We start from the raw sequence: 24,022 nt of genomic DNA, 5'->3' as shown, positions 1-24,022 counted from the left end.
TATGACATATATGATTTTTTGTTAACAAGTAAATCGTAGCCTACAGCAAAGTGTGTTTAAATCATTTCTAACTTGTTAACAATTTCTGCTAGTTAGTTTTTGCTACCATGTGGGCTTTAGCTTGCTTGCTTGAGCCTGCTAACTGAGGAGTGTTAATTCACCTGTTTTCATACATATTTCATTTTAAAACAATTATCTTACAAAGGAGTTGTTTAATCTAACTGCTTAACTATTTATCTGTACATGGAATTGTATTTTGGGTTTTTTTACTCTTTTTTTTCTCATCTTTACTGGAAAATGCCACGGGCACTATCTGATATGTGGAGACATTTCACTGTAGCTAATGTAGAAGGAAAAGCTGTGTACATTTGCAAATACTGTGTCAAATCATATGTGAAAAATGCAACAAAGATGCAGAATCATCTGGCCAGGTGCATGAAGTTCCGTCAGTGCTCACAACAAGTAACCTCTGACAAAAGTCCCTCTACCTCTGTTCGAGGTGAAAATGATGAATCAGACACCTTATCGATAGCAACAGCTCATGGTCCTCCTGGAATCAGAAGGTTTTTTGTCTCAATGGAGGAACGTAGTCAGATAAATGCTCCGGTTAGAACGTTATTGGATATATATGATAACAACATCCTGAAGATTGATTCTCTACTTAATTTGACCAGTTTATTCGACCTGGAATATAACTTTTTGAAGTTTTCGTCCGAGTTCGCCTGGACTGGCGCCAGCGTTTGGACATGTGAACTAAACGTGCCAGCAAAAGTAGCTAATTGCACACTAGTAATGGACATTATCGAACAAAACAACGATTTATTGCGGAACTAGGATTCCTGGCACTGCATTCTGATGAAAAATCATCAAAGGCAAGGGAATATTTATGATGTAATTTCGTATTTCTGTTGACTCCAACATGGCGGAGAAATGTTGTGTACCTCTGAGCGCTGTCTCAGATTATTGCATGGTATGCTTTTTCCGTAACGTTTTTAAAAAATCTGACACAGCGGTTGCATTAAGAACAAGTGTATCTTTAATCAAATGTAAAACATGTATCTTTCATCAAAGTTTATGATGAGTATTTCTGTTATATGACGTGGCTCTCTGTAATTACTCCGGATATTTTGGAGGCATTTCTGAACATGTCGCCAATGTAAACCGAGATTTGTGGATATAAATATGCACACTATCGAACAAAACATAAATGTATTGTGTAACATGATGTCCTATGAGTGTCATCTGATGAAGATTATCAAAGGTTAGTGATTAATTTTATCTCTATTTCTGCTTTTGTGACTCTATCTTTGGCTGGGAAAAATGGCTGTGTGTTTTTTCGGATTTGGTGGTGATCTAACATAAATATATGTTGTGTTTTCGCTGTAAAACATTTTTTTAAATCGGACACGATGGGTAGATTAACAAGATGTTTATCTTTCATTTGCTGTATTGGACTTGTTAATGTGTGAAAGTTAAATATTTCTCAAAAATATTTTTCAATATCCCGCGCTGCCTTTTCAGCGGAATGTTGGGGGGGTTCCGTTAGATTTTGAAAATTTGCTTTACAGCGAAAGCAATCCAAGCGTTTGTATGAGTTTATCGATCACTAGACAAAACATTATGAACACCTATCATCGAAGTAGCTTGGTCACGAAAATCCGAAAAGCAATCAAATGAATCGCTTACCTTTGATGATCTTCTGATGTTTTCACTCACGAGACTCCCAGTTACACAATAAATGTTCCTTTTGTTCCATAAAGATTATTTTTATATCTAAAATACCTCCATTTGTTTGGCACGTTATGTTCAGAAATCCACAGGCTCGAGCGGTCACGACATTGCAGACGAAAATTCCAAATAGTATCCGTAATGTCCACAGAAACATGTCAAACGTTTTTTATAATCAATCCTCAGGGTGTTTTTAAAATATATAATCGATAATATATCAACCGGGACTATCACTTTTTCAATAGGAGAGGGAGAGACAATGGCTGCCCCACTCTGTTGCGCATGCAAATCTCATCCGAACACCCAGCTATCCACTGACGCGATGTTATCTTTCTCGCTAATTTTTCAAAATAAAAAGACTGTTGACACCTTGAGCGATAGGAAAAGGAATCTGGTTGATATCCCTTTAAATGGAGCGAAGGCAGGCTATGGAACATGGAGCTTTCAGAGTAGAAGCCACTTCCGGGTTTGATTTTCCTCAGGTTTTCGCCTGCAATATCAGTTCTGTTATACTCACAGTCAATATTTTGACCGTTTTGGAAACTTTAGAGTGTTTTCTATCCTAATCTGACAATTATATGCATATTCTAGTTTCTGGGGCTGAGAAATAGGCAGTTTCAAATGGGTATGTTTTTTTCATCCAAAAAATCAAAATACTGCCCCCTACACTCAACAGGTTAATTAAAGTTTAAATTCACAACTCGATCAACCACCCGAGCCACAGCTTGTTCATCCCGCTATCGTCCAGAAGGCGAGGTCAGTACAGGTGCATCAAAGTTGGGACCGAGAGACTAAAAAACAGCTTCTGTCTCAAGGCCGTCAGACTGATAAATAGCCATCACTAGCCGGCTTCCACCCAGTTACGCAACCCTGCACCTTAGAGGCTGCTGCCCTATATACATAGACTTGGAATCACTGGCCACTTTAATAATGGAACATAGTCACATAGTCACTAATAATGTTTAAATAATGTTCACATACTGCTTTACTCATCTCATATGTATATGCTGTATTCTATTTACTGTATTTTAGTCAATGCCACCGACATTGCTCAATCTAATATTTATATATTTCTTAATTCCATTATTTTACTTTTAGATTTATGTGAATTGTTAGATACTAAAGCCCTGTTGGAGCTAGGAACACAAGCTTTTCGCTACATCTGCTAAATATGTTTATGTGAACAATAACATTTTATTTGATGGCTTTGGAACATTTTACATGATAAAACATGTGTTTGGATCACATCACATGTGACATTTGACTTTTGAAAACGTGTTTTTGGAACACATTACATTCGGCATTTCACATGTGAGATCATTGATTTTGATTTCAGGGTTTTCTGTATAGTTGTCTAATATTGATGTGGCATACTATTCTATTTCAATGTTACTCCTGAATCTCCTGAAACCGAAAGGTTGCTAGATCAAATCCCTGAGCTGACAAGGTAAAAATGTGTAGTTCTGCCCCTGAACAAGGCAGTTAACCCACTGTTCCTAGGCCGTCATTGAAAATAAGAATTTGTTCTTAACTGACTTGCCTCGTTAAATCAAAGTAAAATAAAAAAATCTTGAGTGTATTTTTTTACAAAGCTGAGATTTACTTTGAAGTCCAAAGTGTAAGAATACAGGTGAAATCAGTTATTAACAGAGACATGGTGATGTAGCAGGAAGATTGGAATGCAGTGAACCAAGGGGTTGTGAGTTCAAATCCCACACAAGGACACGTTGAATAGTAATTACTGTATAAATAAACACATAATATAGTCATGTATGTCAAATATGTAAGTTGAAAACACTGTGTTAAACGCACTGTGGTTCATGAAAACTATTTTTCTTGTGAAATCTAATTTGAAAATTTTTATCAACATGTGAAAGGTTATGCGATCACATGTGAAACTTATTGTGAAATATCATCACATGTGAAGTGTTCCAAAAACACATGGTTTTACATGATTTCACATGCGAAATGTCAAATGTGAAGTGTCCCAAAAACACATGGTTTCACATGTGCAAAATGTGGAAATGTAATGTGTGATTTTCCACGTGTGAAATCATGTGGTTTTTCCATGTCTCTCTTCTCTCCCTCTTCTCTTCTCCACCAACCCTTCACATAACCCTCTCCTCTCACTCCTTTTGACACTAAGTGAACACACTATAATCAGTCACACACACACACACACACACACACAAACACACACACACACACACACACACACTAGACGAGTGCCTGCCAATCAGTCCCAAATGCTTTTGACATATCCTCAGTGCAGATATCCTCAGTGCTAAAACTAAGGGACCACTCATTCACGCACCCAGTTCCATCTTTTTCTCCATCTTCCCTTCCACTTCTCAGCCCAGCAACACACACACACTTCTGTAATTCAGTCCCCCCCCCCCCGTTGACTCACACACACACAGATAGATTAAAGGGTCTCCAAAGACAGCTCTTCAGACAAACACATTTACAAACTAATCCTATTAAACTGAGAAAAGGCTTTCTCTTCTCTTTCTCCCTCCATCCCTCTTTCTCTCTCCATCCGCTGACTGTCAATGCCAGTCAATATTAGTTTGAAAGGGCTTTCCCATCCTTCTCTCTATCCCTCTCTCTATCCATCAGTCAATACTCCTCCTTCCCTCTCTCTTTCTCTATCTCCCTTCATTCGCTAGCTGTCAGTCAATAACCGATCTCGGCTCCACTCAAATTCTAATTCAAACCCAAACCAGCTTTACTGCCATCATTTCCGTTCAAGATACAGCCTGAAGTAGTTAATCATTGAAACATTACAGGATGTCAGGTTTCATTTGGTCTGAAGTTTTAAGGATAACACACATTGTTTGTGGCCGCTCTATCATTTCTCTGTTCTATCCCTTTCTCTCCAACCTACTCTAACTCTGTTAATACTCACTTGTTTCCTTGTCTCTCTATCACACATCTCCCGCTCATACCCTCCTCTCTTGTCCCTTTTTTTTCTCCATCACTCTCTTTTTTTCTATCCATTGCTCCATCCTCCTCCCCACCCCCCGGTGTTCAGGCCATCGACTCACGGCTGTGTGTGTGTGTGTAAGGGTTTCCGTTATCCGGCTTTTGGCCAATAAAACAAATGAAAAGCCGATAAATAAAACAGTAGATATATGTTTGGTGTTGTCGATGTTTGATGGTGTGAAACTTGGGGAATAGCTCTCAGATTATCCAGTGCTATCATGTGGAGGAGCAGTGTTCAGCTGTAGGCCTTGTATAGTCAGCTAACTAGTTTGCCAAAACTATCGGTTAGGACATCTACTTTGTGCATGACACAAGTCATTTTTCCAACAATTGTTTACAGACAGATGATTTCACTTATAATTCACTGTATCACAATTCCAGTAGGTCAGAAGTTTACATACACTAAGTTGACTGTGCCTTTAAACAGCTTGGAAAATTCCAGAAAATTATGTCATGGCTTTAGAAGCTTCTGACAGGCTAATTGACATAATTTGAGTCAATTGGAGGTGTACCTGTGGATGTATTTCAAGGCCAACCTTCAAACTCAGTGCCTCTTGACTCATCCAGCTGTAACGCACAGAATTCACTGGCTTGTATGTGAAGCAGTAATTGTTTAAAAACATCTCCTGCCATGTCACTGATGCGTCATGAAACAGTCTTGTTTGATGAAGTAATTGTCTGTATAATTATTTTGGCCTTTTCCCCCAGCATTTTCCCAGCCATATCTGCGGCAGCAGGAAGAATTAAGTCCTCCACAATAGTATGGGGCTTGCCTGTCCTAGCCACTGGGTAGCTCACCATATAAGATGCTTCTAGCCCCTTCTTATTAATGGTATCTGTTGCTTTTATGTCTTACTACTTGAAATACGTCTCAATTCTCGCTCAGAAAATTCATATGGCTTATTTTTCAAATTGGCATGTTTAGTTTCTAAATGTCTGCGCAAGAGAGAAGGTTTCATCGAGTTGTGAGATAGTACTTTTGCACATATAACACACGGTGGCTGAGAAAAAGCACTACTCCCAATATAAGTGAACCTCAAATCAATGACCCAAACTGCTACAGACCTAATCAAAATATATTTTATACTTGAGATTCTTCAAAGTAGCCACCTTTTGCCTTGATAACAGCTTTTGCACTCTGGGCATTCTCTCAACCAGCTTCATGAGGAATGCTTTTCCAACAGTCTTGAAGGAGTGGCCACATACGCTGAGCACTTGTTGGCTGGTTTTCCTTCACTCTGCGGTTCAACTCATCTCAATTGGGTTGAGGTCGGGTGATTGTGGAGCCAGATCATCTGATGCAGCACTCCTATCACTCTTCTTGGTCAACTTGTCCTTAGCCCTCTCAAATGGCTCAAAAACAAAGCCTGCCATGACGATGACAATTCTATATTCTGAATCAAAATTCACAATAAAAATAAAATAAAAAATTATCGCCATGAACCCATAGACTACACGACATGCCATTTAGAATAGATTCCCTTGCATGATCCACTACGTAGGCCTTCTATTCCAATGCTGCTGCCGAGAGAGAAAATATTGTGATAAACCCCATAATACTGCAGTGGAAAATATCAAGGGACAGCCAATTCAGCTCCACGCAAATACGTTGAAATTACATAATCTACTCTAGATTTCTACATTCCAATCTGGACAAACACGACACTGAGTATCCCATGCATTCACCTCATTAACTGTGACATTAGAACACTCAATTCTGCACGAGTGAGCCGGTAAGCTGTAAAGCCATGGAGGTCTCCCTCTCTCTCCCATCCCCGAGCCTCCCTCCCGCCACCGGTGGCTGATATCGAAGCACAAGTCAGAGCCAGTGAGCTTTCACTCTCTCTCTGTTTGATGAATATGCTTGAATTTGCATAAAGGTCTATGCCTGCCCATCATGATAAAAATGACAGTTGTGATTTACATACGGGTGAATGAGCCCTGCAACAGAAATTGAATAGGTATCCATTTATAATTCTGCCTGGTGGGCTTGCTGAGGGAGAGAATGGATAGGTTTGGCGCTCTGTGTCTCTTTCTGTCATCCAACATAATCTAATCTCCATTCATATAGCGAACCTCACTAAAAACACACACCAAGGCAGGTAGAGCGTGGGTAAGATTTTCTTATTTGAAGTCCCATGTAAACAGGTGTTTTTACATTTTTGGAATAGCTCATAGCTGGCTGAGCGAGGGGACAAATAGAAGTGTTCTAGGGTTCTAGACATGGAATCCTCGGTGTCGGGTTCCTTCTGCTCCACATTTTTTGCTAGCTCTAGCTGCCTAAGATGAGGTAAAAAAAATGTATATTGGATATTCGGTGGATACTCGGTTTTCTCCTGTCAAAAGCTATTGAACCAAGAATGCCATGACTATAAAACATTTATTTTCTGAATGAGGGGTGGATGGAAAACAATCCACATCTTAAAAATAAAAAATAAAAAAAAAATATATATATATATATATATATATATATATATATATATATAACAATATATATATAAAGCAAATTCAATCTTTGATAGCTCTCAAACAAAGTCTGCCATGACTATGAAAGTTATGTATTCTGAATCTGGGAAGGATGGTGAAAAATCCACTCCTTTTTTTTTGTTTTTTTTTGGGGGTGGGCCTAATTTTTTACAGATTTTTTAAACTAAATTTCTTTCTTCTGGTTTCAGTCTTCAATAGCTATTAAACAGAGCATACCATGACTTATATTATATTCTGAATAGGGGGAGGATCGAGAAAAATACATGCATTGTTTTGGTAGGATTTATTTAAAACATATTCTGGATTTGAATCTTCAATAGCTCTTTAACAAAACGTGCCATAATTATGAAAATGATATATTCTGAATCAAAAATTCAAGCTTTAAAAAAAAAAAAAATCACGACATGCCATTTAGAATAGATTCCCCTGCATGATCCACTATGTATGATTTCTATTTTGTGGAGGCTGTGCGTTTTTTTCTGGGTAAGTCTCTAATAGCTTTGCACACCTGGATTGAACAAAATTTGCACATGATTATTTTTTAAGTTCTTCAAGCTCTATCAAGTTGATTGTTAATCATTGCTAGACAGCAATTTTCAAGTCTTGCCATAGATTTTCAAGGCGATTTCAGTCAAAACAGTAACTAGGCCGCTCAGGAATATTCAATATCGTCTTGGTAAGCAACTCCAGTAAATATTTTGCCTTGTTTTTAAGGTCCTGCTGAAAGGTGAAATTGTCTCAGAGTGTCTGTTGGAAAGCAGACTGAACCAGGTTTTTCTCTAGGATTTTACCTTTACTGAGCTCTATTTCTTTTCTTTTTATGAACAAAAAAAACCTAGTCCTTGCCGATGACAAGTATACCATAACATGATACAGCCACCACCATGCTTGAAAATATAAGAGTGGTACCCAGTGATGTAATTTGTTGGATTTGCCCCAAACATAGCACTTTGTATTCAGGACAAAAGTTAATTGCTTTGCAACATTTATTGCCGTTTTAATGTAGTGCCTTATTGCAAACAGGATGCATGTTTTGGAATATTTTTATTCTGTACAGGCTTCCTTCTTCTCACTCTGTCATTTCGGTTAGTATTGTGGGGTAACTACAATTTTGTTGATCCATCCTCAGTTTTCTTCTATCACCGCCATTAAACTCTGTAACTGTTTTAAAATCGCCATTGGCCTCATGGTGAAATTCCTGAGAGGTTTCCTTCCTCTCCAGCAACTGAGTTAGGAAGGACGCCTGTATCTTTGTAGTGACTGGGTGTATTGATACACCATCCAAAGTGTCATCAAATGGATAATAAATTTATATATTTTTTTACCCATCTACCAACAGGTGCCCTTCTTTGTGAGGCATTGGAAAACCTCCCTGGTCTTTGTGGTTGAATCTGTGTTTGAAATTCACTGCTCGATTTAGAGATAATTTTATGTGTGCAGTACAGACATGAGGTAGTCATTAAAAAATCATGTTAAACACTATTATTGCACACAGAGTGAGTAGATGCAACTTATTATGTGACTTGTTAAGCAACTTTTTACTGCTGAACTTATTTAGGCTTGGCATATGAAAGGGGTTGAATACCTATTGACGCAAGACATTTCATTTTTTATTACACTGAACAGAAATCTAAATGCCAACATGCAACAATTTCAAAGATTTTGCTGAGATACAGTTCATATAAGGAAATCAGTCAATTGAAATAAATTAATTAGACCCTAATCTATGGATTTCACATGACTGGGCAGGAGCACACAGCCATGGGTGGGCATGGGTGGGCATAGGCCCACCCACTTGAAAGCCAGGCTCAGCCAATCAGAATGAGTTTTTCTCCACAAAAGGGCTTTATTACAGACAGAAATACTCCTCAGTTTCATTCAGCTGTCCAGGTGGCTGGTCCCAGACAATCCCGCAGGTGAAGAAGCCACATGTGGAAGTCCTGGCTGGCGTGATTACACGTGGTCTGCAGTTATTAGGCCATTTGGACGTACTGCCAAATTCTCTAAAACGACATTGAAGTGCGGCTTATGGTAGAGAAATTAACATTAAATTCTCTGGCAACAGCTTTGGTGGACATTCCTGCAATCAGCATGTCAATTGCACGCTCCCTCAAAACCTGAGACATCTGTAGCATTGTGTTGCATTACAAATCAGCACATTTTAGTGGCATTTTATTGTCCCCAGCACAAGGTGCACCAGTGTAATGATCATGCTATTTAACCAGATCCTGATATGTCAAACATTCAAGGTGGATGGATTATCTTGACAAAGGATAACTGTTCACTATAAGAGATGAAAACAAATGTGTGCACATTTTAGAGAAATATGTTTTCTGTGCATATAGAACATTTCTGGGATCTTTTATTTCAGCTCATGAAACATATGACAAGCACTTCACATGCTGCATTTATTGTTTTATTCTGTGTAATTTGTAAAATATATATACAGTACCAGTCAAAGTTTGGACAACACTACTCATTCAAGAGTTTCTTTATTTAAACTATTCTCTACATTGTAGAATAATAGTGAAGACTTCAAAACTATCAAATAACACATATGGAATCATGTAGTAACCCCTAAAAATTTTAACAAATTTAAATATATTTTATACTTGAGATTCTTCAAAGTAGCCACCCTTTGCCTTGATGACAGCTGTTAAAAGTTCATTTGTTGAATTTCTTTGCTTCTTAATGCGATTGAGCCAATCAGTTGTGTTGTAACAAGGTAGGGGTGGTATACAGAAGATAGCCCTATTTGGAAAAAGACCAAGTTCATATTATGGCAAGAACAGCTCAAATAAGCAAAGAGAAATGACAGTTAGGGTTGCAAAGGGTTGGAAAATTTCCGGGAAATTTTCCATGAGAAGTTAAGCCCGGGAATTTGGGGAATTTTGCTTAAATTCAGCAAATAAGTTAGCTTAAAACAGTGAACCTTTTTTGTGGGATACACATAAGGCAATTCTAGGTCTTGTGGCATATTTTGGTTAAACTACCCCTAATTCCATAGAATTGCAACCCTCTTCATGCACAGTGCATTCTTCCATCACATATACAGTGGGGCAAAAAAGTATTTAGTCAGCCACCAATTGTACAAGTTCTCCTACTTAAAAAGATGAGAGAGGCCTGTAATTGTCATAATAGGTACACTTCAACTATGACAGCCAAAATGAGAAGAAAAAAAACAAGAAAATCACATTGTAGGATTTTTAATGAATTTATTTGCAAATTATGATTGTGTGTTGGAAGACCAACCCATGTCGTAAACTCCGGCAAAAAGAGTCATTTGCTATTGAAGTTTTATTCCGGAAGGAGCTACGCATTTTACGCACAGCGTTGTTTTGGTAATCGCGCAGATTCAGCTGTTTATATATCAATCAGTGTGGCGACTAAGTCAGGGAAAGCTAAATCTAAGTCTAGATATACAGATGTACACACAATTTTAGAAGAAATTGATCGGAAAAGTGAGACCGAGATTGTTGTAGGACTCACTTAATTTTGCGATTCCCAAGTGGAGGAATATTTTTTGAACGGAGAGGACACCGTTGTAGCCACTGTGTATAATCTGTAACGGTGCCTGCAGAAGAGGAACAATGTCACCGTTTTGGACTGGTAAATTGTCACGTTCTGGTGGAAATGTGGAAATGTGTCCTTTGGTCTGATGAGTCCAAATTTGAGATTTTTAGGTAGGTGAACAGATGATCTTCGCATGTGTAGTTCCCACCGTGAAGCATGGGGGAGTAGGTGTGATGGTTTGGGGGTGCTTTGCTGGTGACACTGTTTGTGATTTATTTAGAATTCAAGGCACACTTGACCAGCATGGCTATCATGGTAATCTGCAGTGACATGCCATCCCATCTGGTTTGTGCTTAGTATGACTATCATTTGTTTTTCAACAGGACAATGACCCAACACACCTCCAGGCTATGTAAGGGCTATTTGACCAAGAAGGAGAGTGATGGAGTGCTGCATCAGATCACCTGGCCTCCACAATCACGCAACCTAATTGAGATGGTTTGGGATGAGGTGGACCACAGAGTGAAAGAAAAGCAGCCAACAAGTGCTCAGCATATGTGGGAACTCTGACTGTTGGAAAAGCCTGTTGGAAGACTGTTGGAAAAGCATTCCAGGTGAAGCTGGTTGAGAGAATGCCAAGAGTGTGCAAAGCTGTCTTCAAGGCAAAGGGTGGCTACTTTGAAGACTCTAAAATATATTTTGATTTGTTAAATACTTCTTCGGTTACTACATGATTCCATATGTTCTTTCATAGTTGTGAAATCTTCACTATTATTCTACAATGTAGAAAATAGTTTAAAAAATTTAAGAAAACCCCTTGAATGAGTAGGTGCATCCAAACGTTTGACTGGTACTTTATATATAATTCCACTGACTTTAATTCCATTCCACTTTTTCCACTTTGATTATGGGGTATTGTGTGTAGGCCAGTGACAAGAAAATCTCTATTCAACCCAATTTAAATTCAAGCTGTAATGCAAAACAAATGTGGAAAAGAAAGCACTGTCAATTCTGAATCAGGGGAGGATGAAGCTAAGTCCATGTCCTTTTTTCTGTAGAATTTGTATTTGGGGGGGAGGGAATTCAATATTTCTTAAACAACAAAGCATAGGATGATCAGGATTCTTCCGATTATATCATTTCCATAGTCATAGCAAGCGTTGTTGAAAATTAAAACAGATTTGGGATTTCAAAGGTGTGGCTTGTTCTCCATCCACCCCTTCTTCAGATTATACATATGTGCATAGTCATGGCATGCTTGGTTCAATAGCGTTTGACAAGATAAAACCGAATAACCACCGAATATCCAATATAAAACACATTTTACCACGGTGCTGCCTCCATCACGTCTCGGGGTGGCTGACTAGACATCGAAATGCTGAGATTTGGATAGCTAGCCCTGCATAAATACCCATCATATCGGTGTAATAACAAACCCATAAATGCGTAATAACACAATTTTCACTAGCTATGGTTTCAGATAAAGCATATCAAAGTCAAAACAGCCTGTAGGTGCTTGTGTTGCCAGATGAGATTCAAGGCTGAGGGAAAAGACAGGTGCATTCAATCACAGGGATGCAACACCCTCACACAGAAACAGATGCTGCTCGTGCCGCTGGATCTTGAGTTACACACACCGAAGGGATTGACAGAAAAAGTCATCGAGTTACCCGGTAAAGATGACAACGGGAGTAACATTAAGTTACCACATAAACGAATAAACTGACCGAGAGGCAAGATAGCTCAAATCATTGCCCGGTAACGTTAGCTAGCGAAGAAAAACTACCAGCTATCCTGGCTAAACTCGCCAACGAAGAAGCATCGCTACGAAATACATTTCCTTGGATACACCAGCGATGTTTGAATATAAATAGTTTGCCTTACCTCTCTGCCATTTTTCCGGTCGCTCCCAATTAAATTCCGTTAGTAATAATCCCCACAACGTTACCCATGTTGCCGAAATCGCTGTCGCCGCAGTCAGCGAACTGGTCGCACTCTCCTGGATAGAATATCATGCACGCACTCTCTCCTACAACGAATTGCTTGCATCCCGGCTTCTCCGTCACTGACCTGACGTCACGCAGTTTCAACATAGAGCGCACGAACTGCATTTCCATAGCAGCACAGTAACGCCATGATCCCGAGCATAGAAATTCATATTAGAATGCACCAACAACAAACCCCAACAACATCTGTGCCATAAAGGTCGAGACCTCTTGTCAGCTATAGTGTTCAAGTAAAACCCCTCCCAACAAAATACAAAATTCATTCATTTAACTTTCATCCATAGGCCGACTACTGCAAGTAGCCTAGTGGTTAAAGCGTTTGGGCTTAACCATAAAGGTTGCTAGATCGAATCCCCGAGCTGACAAGGTAAAAATCGGTCTTTCTGCTCCTGAACAAGACAGTTAACCCACTGTTCGTAGGCCGTCATTGTGAATATTTGTTCTTGACTGACTTCCCGAGTTAAATAAAGAAAAATGGCTGACTATTAGGTCGACTTTCCCACTGAAGACCACGTTCACAATTTTGAAAGATAATTTGGAGGTCTCTAGAAAGTTAGACTTCCTATCTGAAATAATATTTCCCCCCTTCTGGATGGTTGGAAGTTTGATTGGTGAGGGCCCCGGGGGTACCTCAATTTTATATACTACATGAAGTTGTTCTCAGCTCTGAGGGTGTTAGAGACAGAGTGCTCAGCTGTGGGCTGGAGTGCTAACAATACCAATCAATGGGTGCTAATGATGGGCACCTGTGTCTGGAGCCCGAAGAGTGTGAAAGCAGCGCTCTCTAGTGCTCATGTGGGTTACAGCCAACTCCACAGTCCTGATTGCCAAGTGCAATTTGCTTCTCACCAGTGCTCTTTATGTCTCATAATCAGAGTTGGGGAGTAACTGATTACATGTACTCTGATTACAAAAAACTGTAACTGTAATCAGTTACATTACCAGCAAAAATATTGTAATCAGATTACTAGTACTTTCAAAAACTAGATGATTACTTCTTGAATTCTTTATAAAATTCAGAAATTATGTTTGCAGAAAAAATACATTGACACATTTCTGTTTTCTCAATAACATTCAACTCAGCATTGAAAATTTTTTGCTATTTTAAGTTTGTTCCACCTGTGAGTGACCACCAGTCAGAGACAACCAAATGCGTTTGATGGATCATTTGTCTTCTTCTAATGTCTCTTAAGGGGAAAGTAATTCAAAAGTAATCAGAACGTAATCCAAATATTACTGATTACAATTTTTGATAGGTACCGGTAACTAATAACTGTAACAGATTATTTTTAGAAAGTAACCTACCCTAATCAAAATTTGACATGACAAAATATCATATTAAATGGAGTGTCTCGGATTTAGGTACAGAATAATACGAAATACTCTGAGACCAGGTTTCTTGCCTTCACATTGGCCCATTTCATTGTAGTCAGTGTTGGGTCCTCCAACCACACTGTCTGTGTTTCCACTGAGCCTTCTCGCCAGGATCCTGAATCATCCCACAGATATTCTCCTTCTCAAATCCGCACAAGTCCAGGGACGTTAAGGATGTTGCTGTAGACAGAGAGAGAGATAGAGGGGGTGAAAGAGAGGGGAAGTCAGCATTTTCTTTATAAATGGTGAAAATCATTATGATATATATAAAACTGTTCACATAACTGCTCAGTAAATAATCTATAATATTAACTTGCTGGACAAAACTTATCTTATCTCCTTTATTAGATAACCTGATTAGTACAAGTAAAGTAAAATCACTAACCAAAGGTGAGTCTGACTATGACCCCTGAGTGGATTGAATAAATGATTGATCATCTGACTGATTGATATCTCCACACAGAGATACTGTGTATCTCCACACAGAGATACTGTCTATAATCATGTTGCGCTTCAGAAGGTCACTGTCGCTGAACTGGGCAATCTCATCCATGAAGGTTGGTATTTTAGTAATGATGGAGGTCTCTGAGTCGATGTTGAAGGCTATTTAACTGTAGTGCCTCACAGAGCCATAGTCGTAGGGCACGTTCAGAGCACTAGACACTGACTCTCCTTGGACGAGGAAGTTGTCTTTGCCTAAAAACGTAAATAATACTGTTAAGTCCATGAAATTGATTTAAAAAGTACATTTAGTTTGTGACACACTCAGATTAATACAGACAGTTAGACTATAAGAAAATAATCTTCAACATACAATAAACTAAAACATGGTGGTGATATTACAGTGCAAAATCCCCATAATGTCAAAGTAGAATGTTTTTCAAAATGTTTACAAATTAATTACAAATGAAAGCTGAACTGTCTTGAAAGCTGAAATGTCTTGAGTCAATAAGTATTCCACCCTTTTGTTATGGCATAAGTTCAGGAGTAAAAATGTGCTTAAAAAGGTCACATAATACATTTTATGGACTCACTGTGTGCATTAGTGTTTAACATGATTTTTGAATGACTACCTCATCTCTATACCCCACACACAATAATCTGTATACCCCACATACAATAATCTGTAAGGTCCCCCAGTCGAGCAGTGAATTTCAAACACAGATTCAACCACAAACACCAAGGAGATTTTAAAATGCCTCACAAAGGGCCCCTATTGGTAATACAAATAATTAATAAATAAAGCAGACATTGAATAACCCTTAGAGCTGGTGAAGTTATTAATTACACTTTGTATGGTGTATCAGTACACACAGTCACTACAAAGATACAGGCGTCCTTCCTAACTCAGTTGCCGAAGAGAAAGGAAACCACTCAGGGATTTCACAATGAAGTCAGTCCCTCTGCTTGTTCGGGTAGTGTTTGGTGGTCGAAGTCACCGACCTTCTAGCCATCACTGTTCCATTTTTCATTTTCCATTGGTTTTGCCTTGTCTTTCTTCACACCTGGTTCCAATCCCATCATTTACATGTTGTGTATTTAACCTTCTGTTTCCCATGTCCTTGTCGGAGATTGTTTTGTTTGTATAATGTGCTATTTAGTGTTGATGTGCGTCAGGTTTTTACCCACACTGCTCGTCGGTGCCGGGTTGGTTCCTCTGGGAATCGAGGCAGCAGGCAGGGCGCTCTGGCGTCACCCCAGGTGAGCTGGCACCATTCTCACCCAGAGTCCTCTGTTGCACATATGTTTGTGTCTGTCACTTTTCCTGAGTTTTCCCCGCATTCCCAGCATAAGGCACTCGTAGATTCGGGCACGGCTGGGAATTTCATTGATAAAGCGTTAGCTCATAGTTTAGGGACCCCCATTGTTCCCGTGGTTGTGCCCTTCACCATTCACGCCTTATATAGTTGACCATTAGGGTCAGGGTTAATTAGGGAGGTCACCGCTTCTTTGGGCATGGCGACGCAGAGGAGTCACGAGGAGAAAATTAGTATTTTCCTTATTGACTCTCCTGCGTTTCCCGTGGTGCTGGGCCTACCCTGGTTAGCTTGTCATAACCCCACTCTTTCTTGGCCACAGAGGACTCTCACGGGGTGGTCGCGAGAGTGCTCAGGTAGGTGTTTAGGGGTTTCCGTTGGTGCTACTATGGTGGAGAGTCCAGACCAGGTCTCCACCGTGCACATTCTGCCTGAATATGCCGATTTGGCTCTCGCCTTCTCTAAAAAGAAGGTGACTCAATTACCACCTCATTGACGGGGCGATTGTGCGATAGATCTCCTGGTAGACGCTGCACTTCCCAGGAGTCACATGTATCCTCTCTCACAGGCGCCAATGGAGGCTATGGAAACATATGTCTCCGAATCCCTGCGTCAGGGGTATATTCGGTCCTCCACTTCACCCGTCTCCTCAAGTTTCTTTTTTGTGAAGGAGGGAGGTCTGCATCCGTGTATTGACTATCAGTTCACGGTGAGGTATAGTTACCCGCTACCGCTCATAGCCACAATGATAGAGTCAATGCACGGGGCGCGCTTCTTCACCAAACAAGATCTCAGGAGCGCTTACAATCTGGTGTGTTTGGAAGACGGCTTTCAGTACCACCTCTGGGCACTATGAGTACCTCGTCATGCCGTACAGGTTGATGAATGCGCCATCAGTCTTCCAAGCTTTTGTAGACGAGATTTGCAGGGACCTGCACGGGCAGGGTGTAGTGGTGTATATTGATGACAATTTGATATACTCCGCTACATGCATGTGTCCCTGGTGCGCAAAGTGCTTGGTCGCCTGTTGGAGCATGACCTGTACGTCAAGGCTGAGAAATGCCTGTTCTTCCAACAGTCCGTCTCCTTCCTAGGGTATCGCATTTCCACATCAGGGGTGGAGATGGAGAGTGACCGCATTGCAGCCGTGCATAATTGGCCGACTAACACCACGGTTGAGGAGGTGCAGCGATTCTTAGGGTTTGCCAACTACTACCGGAGGTTTATCCGTGGTTTTGGTCAGGTAGCGGCTCCCATTACTTCACTGCTGAAGGGGGGCTTGCAGTGGACAGCTGAGATGGACAGGGCTTTCAGTCACCTGAGGGCTTTGTTTACCTCGACTCCTGTGCTGGCCCATCCGGATCCCTCTTTGGCGTTCATAGTGGAGCTGGACGCGTCCGAGGCTGGGATAGGAGCTGTGCTCTCTCAGCGCTCGGGTACTCCACCGAAGCTCTGCCCTTGTGCCTTCTTCTCGAAGAAGGTCAGCCCGGCGGAGTGAAACTATGACGTGGGTGACCGGGAGTTGTTGGCTGTCGTCAAGGCCCGGAAGGCGTGGAGACATTGGCTTGAGGGGGCTAGAACCCCTTTTCTCATCTGGACTGACCACCGCAATCTGGAGTACATCTGGGCGGCGAGGAGACTGAACCCTCGCCAGGCAAAGGTGGGCCATGTTTTTCACCCGTTTTGTGTTAACCCTTTCTTACAGACCAGGCTCACAGAACGTTAAGGCAGACACATTGTCTCGTCTGTATGACACAGAGGAGCGGCCCATGGATCCCACTCCCATACTTCCTGCCTCTTGTTTGGTGGCGCCGGTAGTGTGGGAGCTGGACGCTGACATTGAGCGGGCAACACATAGCCTGCTCCCCCTCAGTGTCCAGCTGGGCGTCTGTACGTTCCTTCTGCTGTCCCCAACCGGCTGATCTATTGGGCCCTCATGTCACCCTCCTCTGGTCATCCTGGGATCGGTCGGACGGTGTGCTGTCTTAGTGGGAAGTACTGGTGGCCCACTTTAGCTAAGGACGTGAGGGTTTTTATGTTTCCTCCTGCTCGGTGTGCGCTCAGTGCAAGGCTCCTAGACACCTGCCCAGAGGTAAGCTACAACCCTTACCTGTTCCACAACGGCCATGGTCGCACCTGTCGGTGGATTTCCTAACCGATCTTAGACCTTCACAGGGTAACACCATGATCCTGGTCGTTGTGGATTGTCGTCTCCTCCCTTTGCCCGGTCTCCCTACGGCTCTACAAACTGCGGAGGCCCTGTTTACACACGTCTTCCGGCACTACGGGGTGCCTGAGCATATCGTGTCTGATCGGGGTCCCCAGTTCACGTCAAGGGTCTGGAAGGCGTTCATGGAACTTCTGGGGGTCTCGGTCAGCCTTACCTCAGGTTTTCACCCCTAGGGTAACGGCAGGTGGAGAGAGTTAACCAGGATGTGGGTAGGTTTCTGAGGTCTCATTGCCAGGACCAGCGCCTGACTTCCCGGCCACCAACACGCAACCCTTATAATGAGGCCAATGGTGACTTTAAAACATTTACAGAGTTTAATGGCTGTGATAGGAGAAAACAGAGGATGGATCAATAACATTGTAGTTACTCCACAATACTAACCTAAATGACAGAGTGAAAAGGAGGAAGCCTGTACAGAAAAAAATATTCCGAAACATGCATCCTGTTTGCAACAAGGCACTAAAGTAATATTACAACACATTTCACAAAAGCAATTAACTTTGTCCTGAATACAAAGTGTTATATTTGGGGCAAATACAACACATTACGGAGTACCACTCTACATATTTTCAAGCATAGTGGTGGTTGCTTCATGTTATGGGTATGCTTGTAGGAGTGGGGAGTTTCAGGATAAAAGAAAGAGCTAAAAACAGGAAAAATCCTAGAGGAAACCCTGTTTGAGTTTGCTTTCCACCAGACACTAGGAGATGAATTCACTTTTCAGCAGGTCAACAACCTAAAACACAAGGCCAAATCTACACTGGAATTGCTGACCAAGAAGACAGTGAATGTTCCTGAGTGGGCAAGTTACAGTTCTGACTTAAATCTACATGAAAATCACAAGACCTGAAAATGGTTGTCTAGCAATGATCAACAACAAAATTGACAGAGCTTGAGGAATATTGACAAGAATAAATGGCAAATGTTGCACAATCCAGGTGTGGAATGATCTTAGAGACTAACCCAGAAATACTCACAGCTGTAATCACTGCCAAAGGTGTTTCTACAAAGTATTGACTCAGGGGTGTGAATACTTATGTAAATTAGATTGTAGATTTCTCTATTTTTTTTTCAATACATTTGCAAAATTTCCAAAAACACGTTTTCACTTTGTCATTATAGGGTATTGTGTGTAGATGGATGAGAAAAATAATCAATTGAATCTATTTCTAATTCAGGCTGTAACAACAAAATGTGAAATAAGTCAAGGGATATGAATTCTCTCTGAAGGCACAGTGCTATGGTTGATTTACTATTGATTTGTTGATTGATTGCTACCTTCTTCGATGTTCAACCGTTGCGAGACGGTCACAGTTACAGCCAATGGACAACCTTCCACACCTGCCGGTTACCTACTGAGGAGAAGGAGAGAGAGAGAAAGAAAGAGATAACAAGAATGAGAGAAAGAGAGGGATGGACAATGGGGTGATAAGTGTTGAAGAATAAACAGAAAAAAATTATAATTGTTAGAAAATGTGTTGGCTCCTGACACTGGGATATGTGTGTGTGTGTGTGTGTGTGTGTGTGTGTGTGTGTGTGTGATCTCACCTGATGCCGTGGTAGGTAGTTGATGCAGGTCTTCAGTCTGGACTGCTCTAAGGCTTTCAGAATCACGCCCTTTACAGTATGTCTACACACACACACACAGGGAGACAGATAAATAGTACATTTAAAAAATGGTTTGTAACAATGATTTAAATTTCTTAAAGCGCACTAATTCTCACCCAGGCTCTCCTCCAGGTAGGAGGGTACTGTCTGAGGCCAGTGATACTGCTATCCTAGAATGGTGTTTCTGCTGTCAGTCTAAACAGAGATAACCAAACACTCTTAATCGGATAACGGCAGGCAGGCTCAGGGCAGGCAGAATGGTCAAAACCAGGAAAACAGGAACTAGACAAACACCGCCACAATGGGAAACTGCTGGTAGCCTTGACAAACAAAATGAACTGGCAACAGACAAACAGAGAACACAGGTATAAATACACTGGGGATAATGGGGAAGATGGGTGACACCTGGAGGGGGTGGAGACAAGCACAAAGACAGGTAAAACAGATCAGGGTGTGACAGACACAACACCCTTCGTTATGACTGGTGACCAGATATTATTAGTGGGGCTATATGCAATCCATATCATTCTTCAAGTAAAAGTAAAGATGACCTGTCAAACTCACCCTCCAACAAGTCCAACCCTGCCTCTGCAATTGAACTCACTACACTCTTAGAAAAAAAGTTTTCCAAAGAGGTTCTTCAGCTGTTCCCATTGGAGAACCCTTTTTCGTTTCAGATAGAACCCTTTTTTGTTCTGGGTAAAACCCTTTTAGGTTCCATGTAAAACCCTCTGTAGAAAGAGTACAAGATGGAACACAAAAGGGATCTACCTGGAACCAAACAAGTTCTACCTGGAACCATAAAGGATTCTTCAAAGCGTTCTTATATGGAGACAGCCAAAGAACCCTGTTAGGTTCCAGATAGCACCTTTTTTCTAAGAGTGTAGCGTTAGACAATCCGCACACAGAAAAACTGTCCATACACACAATCATGTATAAAGTTTTTACAAACCTTTATTGATGTCAAATATGTCCCTGTTGTGTCCTTCATCTACATCTGTCTCTGCAGGTGAGAAAATATTTCTAAATCACCTGCAGCACATAATTTGCTTGGCATTATTACCACAACAATGAGTCATCGTTATGAATAAAAACAATAAGAGGTTTCACTCACCTGTATCCCCTGTGAGCTGGGATGTTGCTGACTACTGCAGGAAATAAACAATCAAGAAAACAACTGAACAAAAATAAAACAATTTTATACACTGCTTTCAGACAGTATTCAGACTCCTTGACTTTTTCAACCTTTTCTTATGTTACAGCCTTATTCAAAAATGGATTAAATAAAAAAAATAGTACTCATCAATCTACACACAATACCACATAATGAAAAAGCGATTTATAGCAAATTTATTAAATGACAGAAATACCTTATTTACATTACTATTCAGACCCTTTGCTATGAGAATCGAAATTGAGGTCAGGTGCACTCTGTTTCCATTGATCATCCTTGAGATGTTTCTACAACTTGATTGGAGTCCAAATTAAGGTCCCACAGTTGACAGTGCATGTCAGAGCAAAAACCAAGCCATAAGGTTGAAGGAATTGTCCGTAACGCTCCGAGACAGGACTGTGTCGAGGCACAGATCTGGGAAAGGGTACCAAAAAATGTCTGCAGCATTGAAGGTCCCCAAGAACACAGTGGCCTTCATCATTCTTAAATGGAAGAAGTTTGGAACCACCAAGACTCTTCCTAGAGCTGGCCACCTGGCCAAAATGGTCAATTGGGGGAGAATAACCTTGTTCAGGGAGGTGACCAAGGCACAGACCAACCCGATGGTCACGCTGACAGAACTCCAGAGGTCCTCTGTGGAGATGGGAGAACCTTCTAGAAGGACGGCCATCTCTGCAGCACTCCACCAATCAGGCCTTTATGGTAGAGTGGCCAGACGGAAGCCACTCCTCAGTAAAAGACACATGACAGCCCACTTGGAGTTTTCCAAAAGGCACCTAATAGACTCTCAGACCATGAGGAACAAGATTCTCTGGTCTGATGAAATCAAGATCGAATGCCTGAATGCCAAGCATCACGTCTGGAGGAAACCTGGCACCATCCCTACGGTGAAGTATGGTGGTTGCAGTATCATGCTGTGGGGATATTTTTCAGCAGCAGGGACTGTGAGACTACTCAGAATGGAGGGAAAGATGAACAGAGAAAAGTACAGAGAGATCCTTGATGAAAACCTGCTCCGGAGTGCTCAGGACCTCAGACTGGGGTGAAGGTTCACTTTCCAACAGAAGAACGACCCTAAGCACACAACCAAGACAACGCAGGAGTGGCTTCTGGGACAAGTCTCTGAATGTCCTTGAGAGCCCGGACTCTGGAGAGACCTGAAAATAGCTGTGCAGTGACGCTCCCCATCCAACCTGACAGCGCTTGAGAGGATCTTCAGAGAAGAATGGGGGAAACTCCTCCAAATACAGGTATGCCAACTTTGTAGCGTTATACCCAAGAAGAATTGAGGCTGTTTTTACTGCCAAAGGTGCTTCAACAAAGTACGGAGTAAAGGGTCTGAATACTTAAGTATATGTAATATTTCCCCAAATGTTTTTTTGAATATATTTGCAAACCTTTCTAAAAACCTGTTTTTGCTTTGTCATTATGGGGTAGGTTGCTGAGGAAACAATACAATTTAATCCATTTTAGAAAAAGGCTGTAACATAACAAAATGTGGAAAAAGCCAAGGGGCCTGAATACTTTCCGAATACACTTAGAGAGAGAGAGAGAGAGAGAGAGAGAGAGAGAGAGAGAGAGAGAGAGAGAGAGAGAGAGAGAGAGAGAGAGAGATACACTGGGGGGGGGGGGGGGGCTCTGTACTCCAACCCTTTGGATTTGAAGTAATTCAATGGCTACGAGGATGAAGTGCAGACTGTCAGCTTTAATTTGAGGAACACCTACATGAGAATGCTGTTCACTGACTACAGCGTAGTTCAACACCATAGTGCCCTCCAAGCTCATCGCTAAGCTAAGGAACCTGGGACTGAACACCTCCCTCTGCAACTGGATCCTGGACTTCCTGACGAGTAGGCAATGAGTAGGCATGCTGGCCCCTCATTGGTGCAGTCTCAGTCCCCTGCTGTACTTCCTGTTCACCCACGACCGTGTGGCCGTGCACAACTCCAACACCATAATTAAGTTTGCCAACAAAACGACAGTGGTAGGCCTGATCATCGACCACGATGAGACAGCCTATAGGGAGGAGGTCAGATACCTAGCAGTGTGGTGCCAGGACAACATCCTGTCCCTCAAAGTTGGCAAGACTAAGGAGCTTATTGTGGTATACAGAAAACGGAGGGCCGAACACGTCCTCATTCACATCAACGGGGCTGTATTAGAGCGGACCAAGAGTTTCAAGGTCCTCTGTGTCCACATCACTAAGGACCTTTCACGGTCCAAACACAGCAACACGGTCGTGAAGAGGGTACAACAATGCCTCTTCCCCCTCAGGAGGCTGAAAGGATTTGGCACGGGCCCTCAGATCCTCAAAAAAATCTACAGCTGCATCATTGAGAGCATCTTGACTGGCGGCATCACCGCTTTGTATGGCAACTTCTCGGCATCTGACCACAAGGCGCTACAGAGGGGAATGCATACGGCCCAGTACATCACTGGAGCCGAGCTCCCTGCCATCCAGAACCTACATACCAGGCAGTGTCAGAGGAAGGCACCGAAAATATTCAAAGACTCCAACCACCCAAGTCATAGAGAGTTCTCTCTGCTACCGCACGGCAAGTGGTACCGTAGCACCACGTCTGTGACCAAAAGGCACCTGGACACCTTCTACCCCCAAGCCAGAAGACTGCTGAACAGTTGACCAACTGGCTACCCGGACTAACACTTCTACATTAGTTTTTTCCAACTGCTTACACACGTTTTCAAAACGGTCTCCTTTTTTCAAAACCCAACCCACAATTCCCAAAACTGCACACACAAACTGCAAAATGCCTCACATCTCCTTCAAAATGTAACACTGCATTGAAAATGCCATAAACACATGTCAGAATGAAGCGTTTGCATCAAATGGCAAACACTGCTTTCATAATAGTACATTTTTGGATATACCATGTAAACACTGTTCACTGTTCTAAATCTAAAGCTCTTTGGTCTTGCATAGGCTTATATCTACATTTCAATACAATGTTCTACAGGGGGGGCAGTCACCAGTGCTAAGCTACGCTTCATCCCTTCATCGCCACAATACTTCGTCCACATCACAAGATACGTTTTCTCTTGCCAAACATCGAGGGAAGTATCTCCTAGCATGGCGTATCCAACCTTGGACAGAGGCAACCTCTATGTCCCCACATGCGTCCTCCATTGCCTGGAGAAGCGG

General features: G+C 41.6%; 1 protein-coding gene across 1 annotated transcript in view; it reads right to left on the bottom strand.

The window, feature by feature from the left end:
• Positions 1-12,679, bottom strand: part of LOC139407678 (rho GTPase-activating protein 39-like) — a 148,924-nt gene extending 136,245 nt beyond the window's left edge. Inside the window, exon 1 of the mRNA XM_071151524.1 lies at positions 12,598-12,679. Within this exon, the coding sequence (XP_071007625.1) occupies positions 12,598-12,608 (11 nt within the window). The 5' untranslated portion in view covers positions 12,609-12,679. The remainder of the gene's footprint in view (positions 1-12,597) is intronic.
• Between the last annotated feature and the right edge of the window lie 11,343 nt (positions 12,680-24,022).

This window comes from Oncorhynchus clarkii, chromosome 4 (assembly GCF_045791955.1).
Source record: "Oncorhynchus clarkii lewisi isolate Uvic-CL-2024 chromosome 4, UVic_Ocla_1.0, whole genome shotgun sequence".
Classification (NCBI taxonomy): Eukaryota; Metazoa; Chordata; class Actinopteri; order Salmoniformes; family Salmonidae; genus Oncorhynchus; species Oncorhynchus clarkii.
Note: the sequence above shows the minus strand (reverse complement) of the source record. Positions and strands in the feature narration are given on the sequence as shown.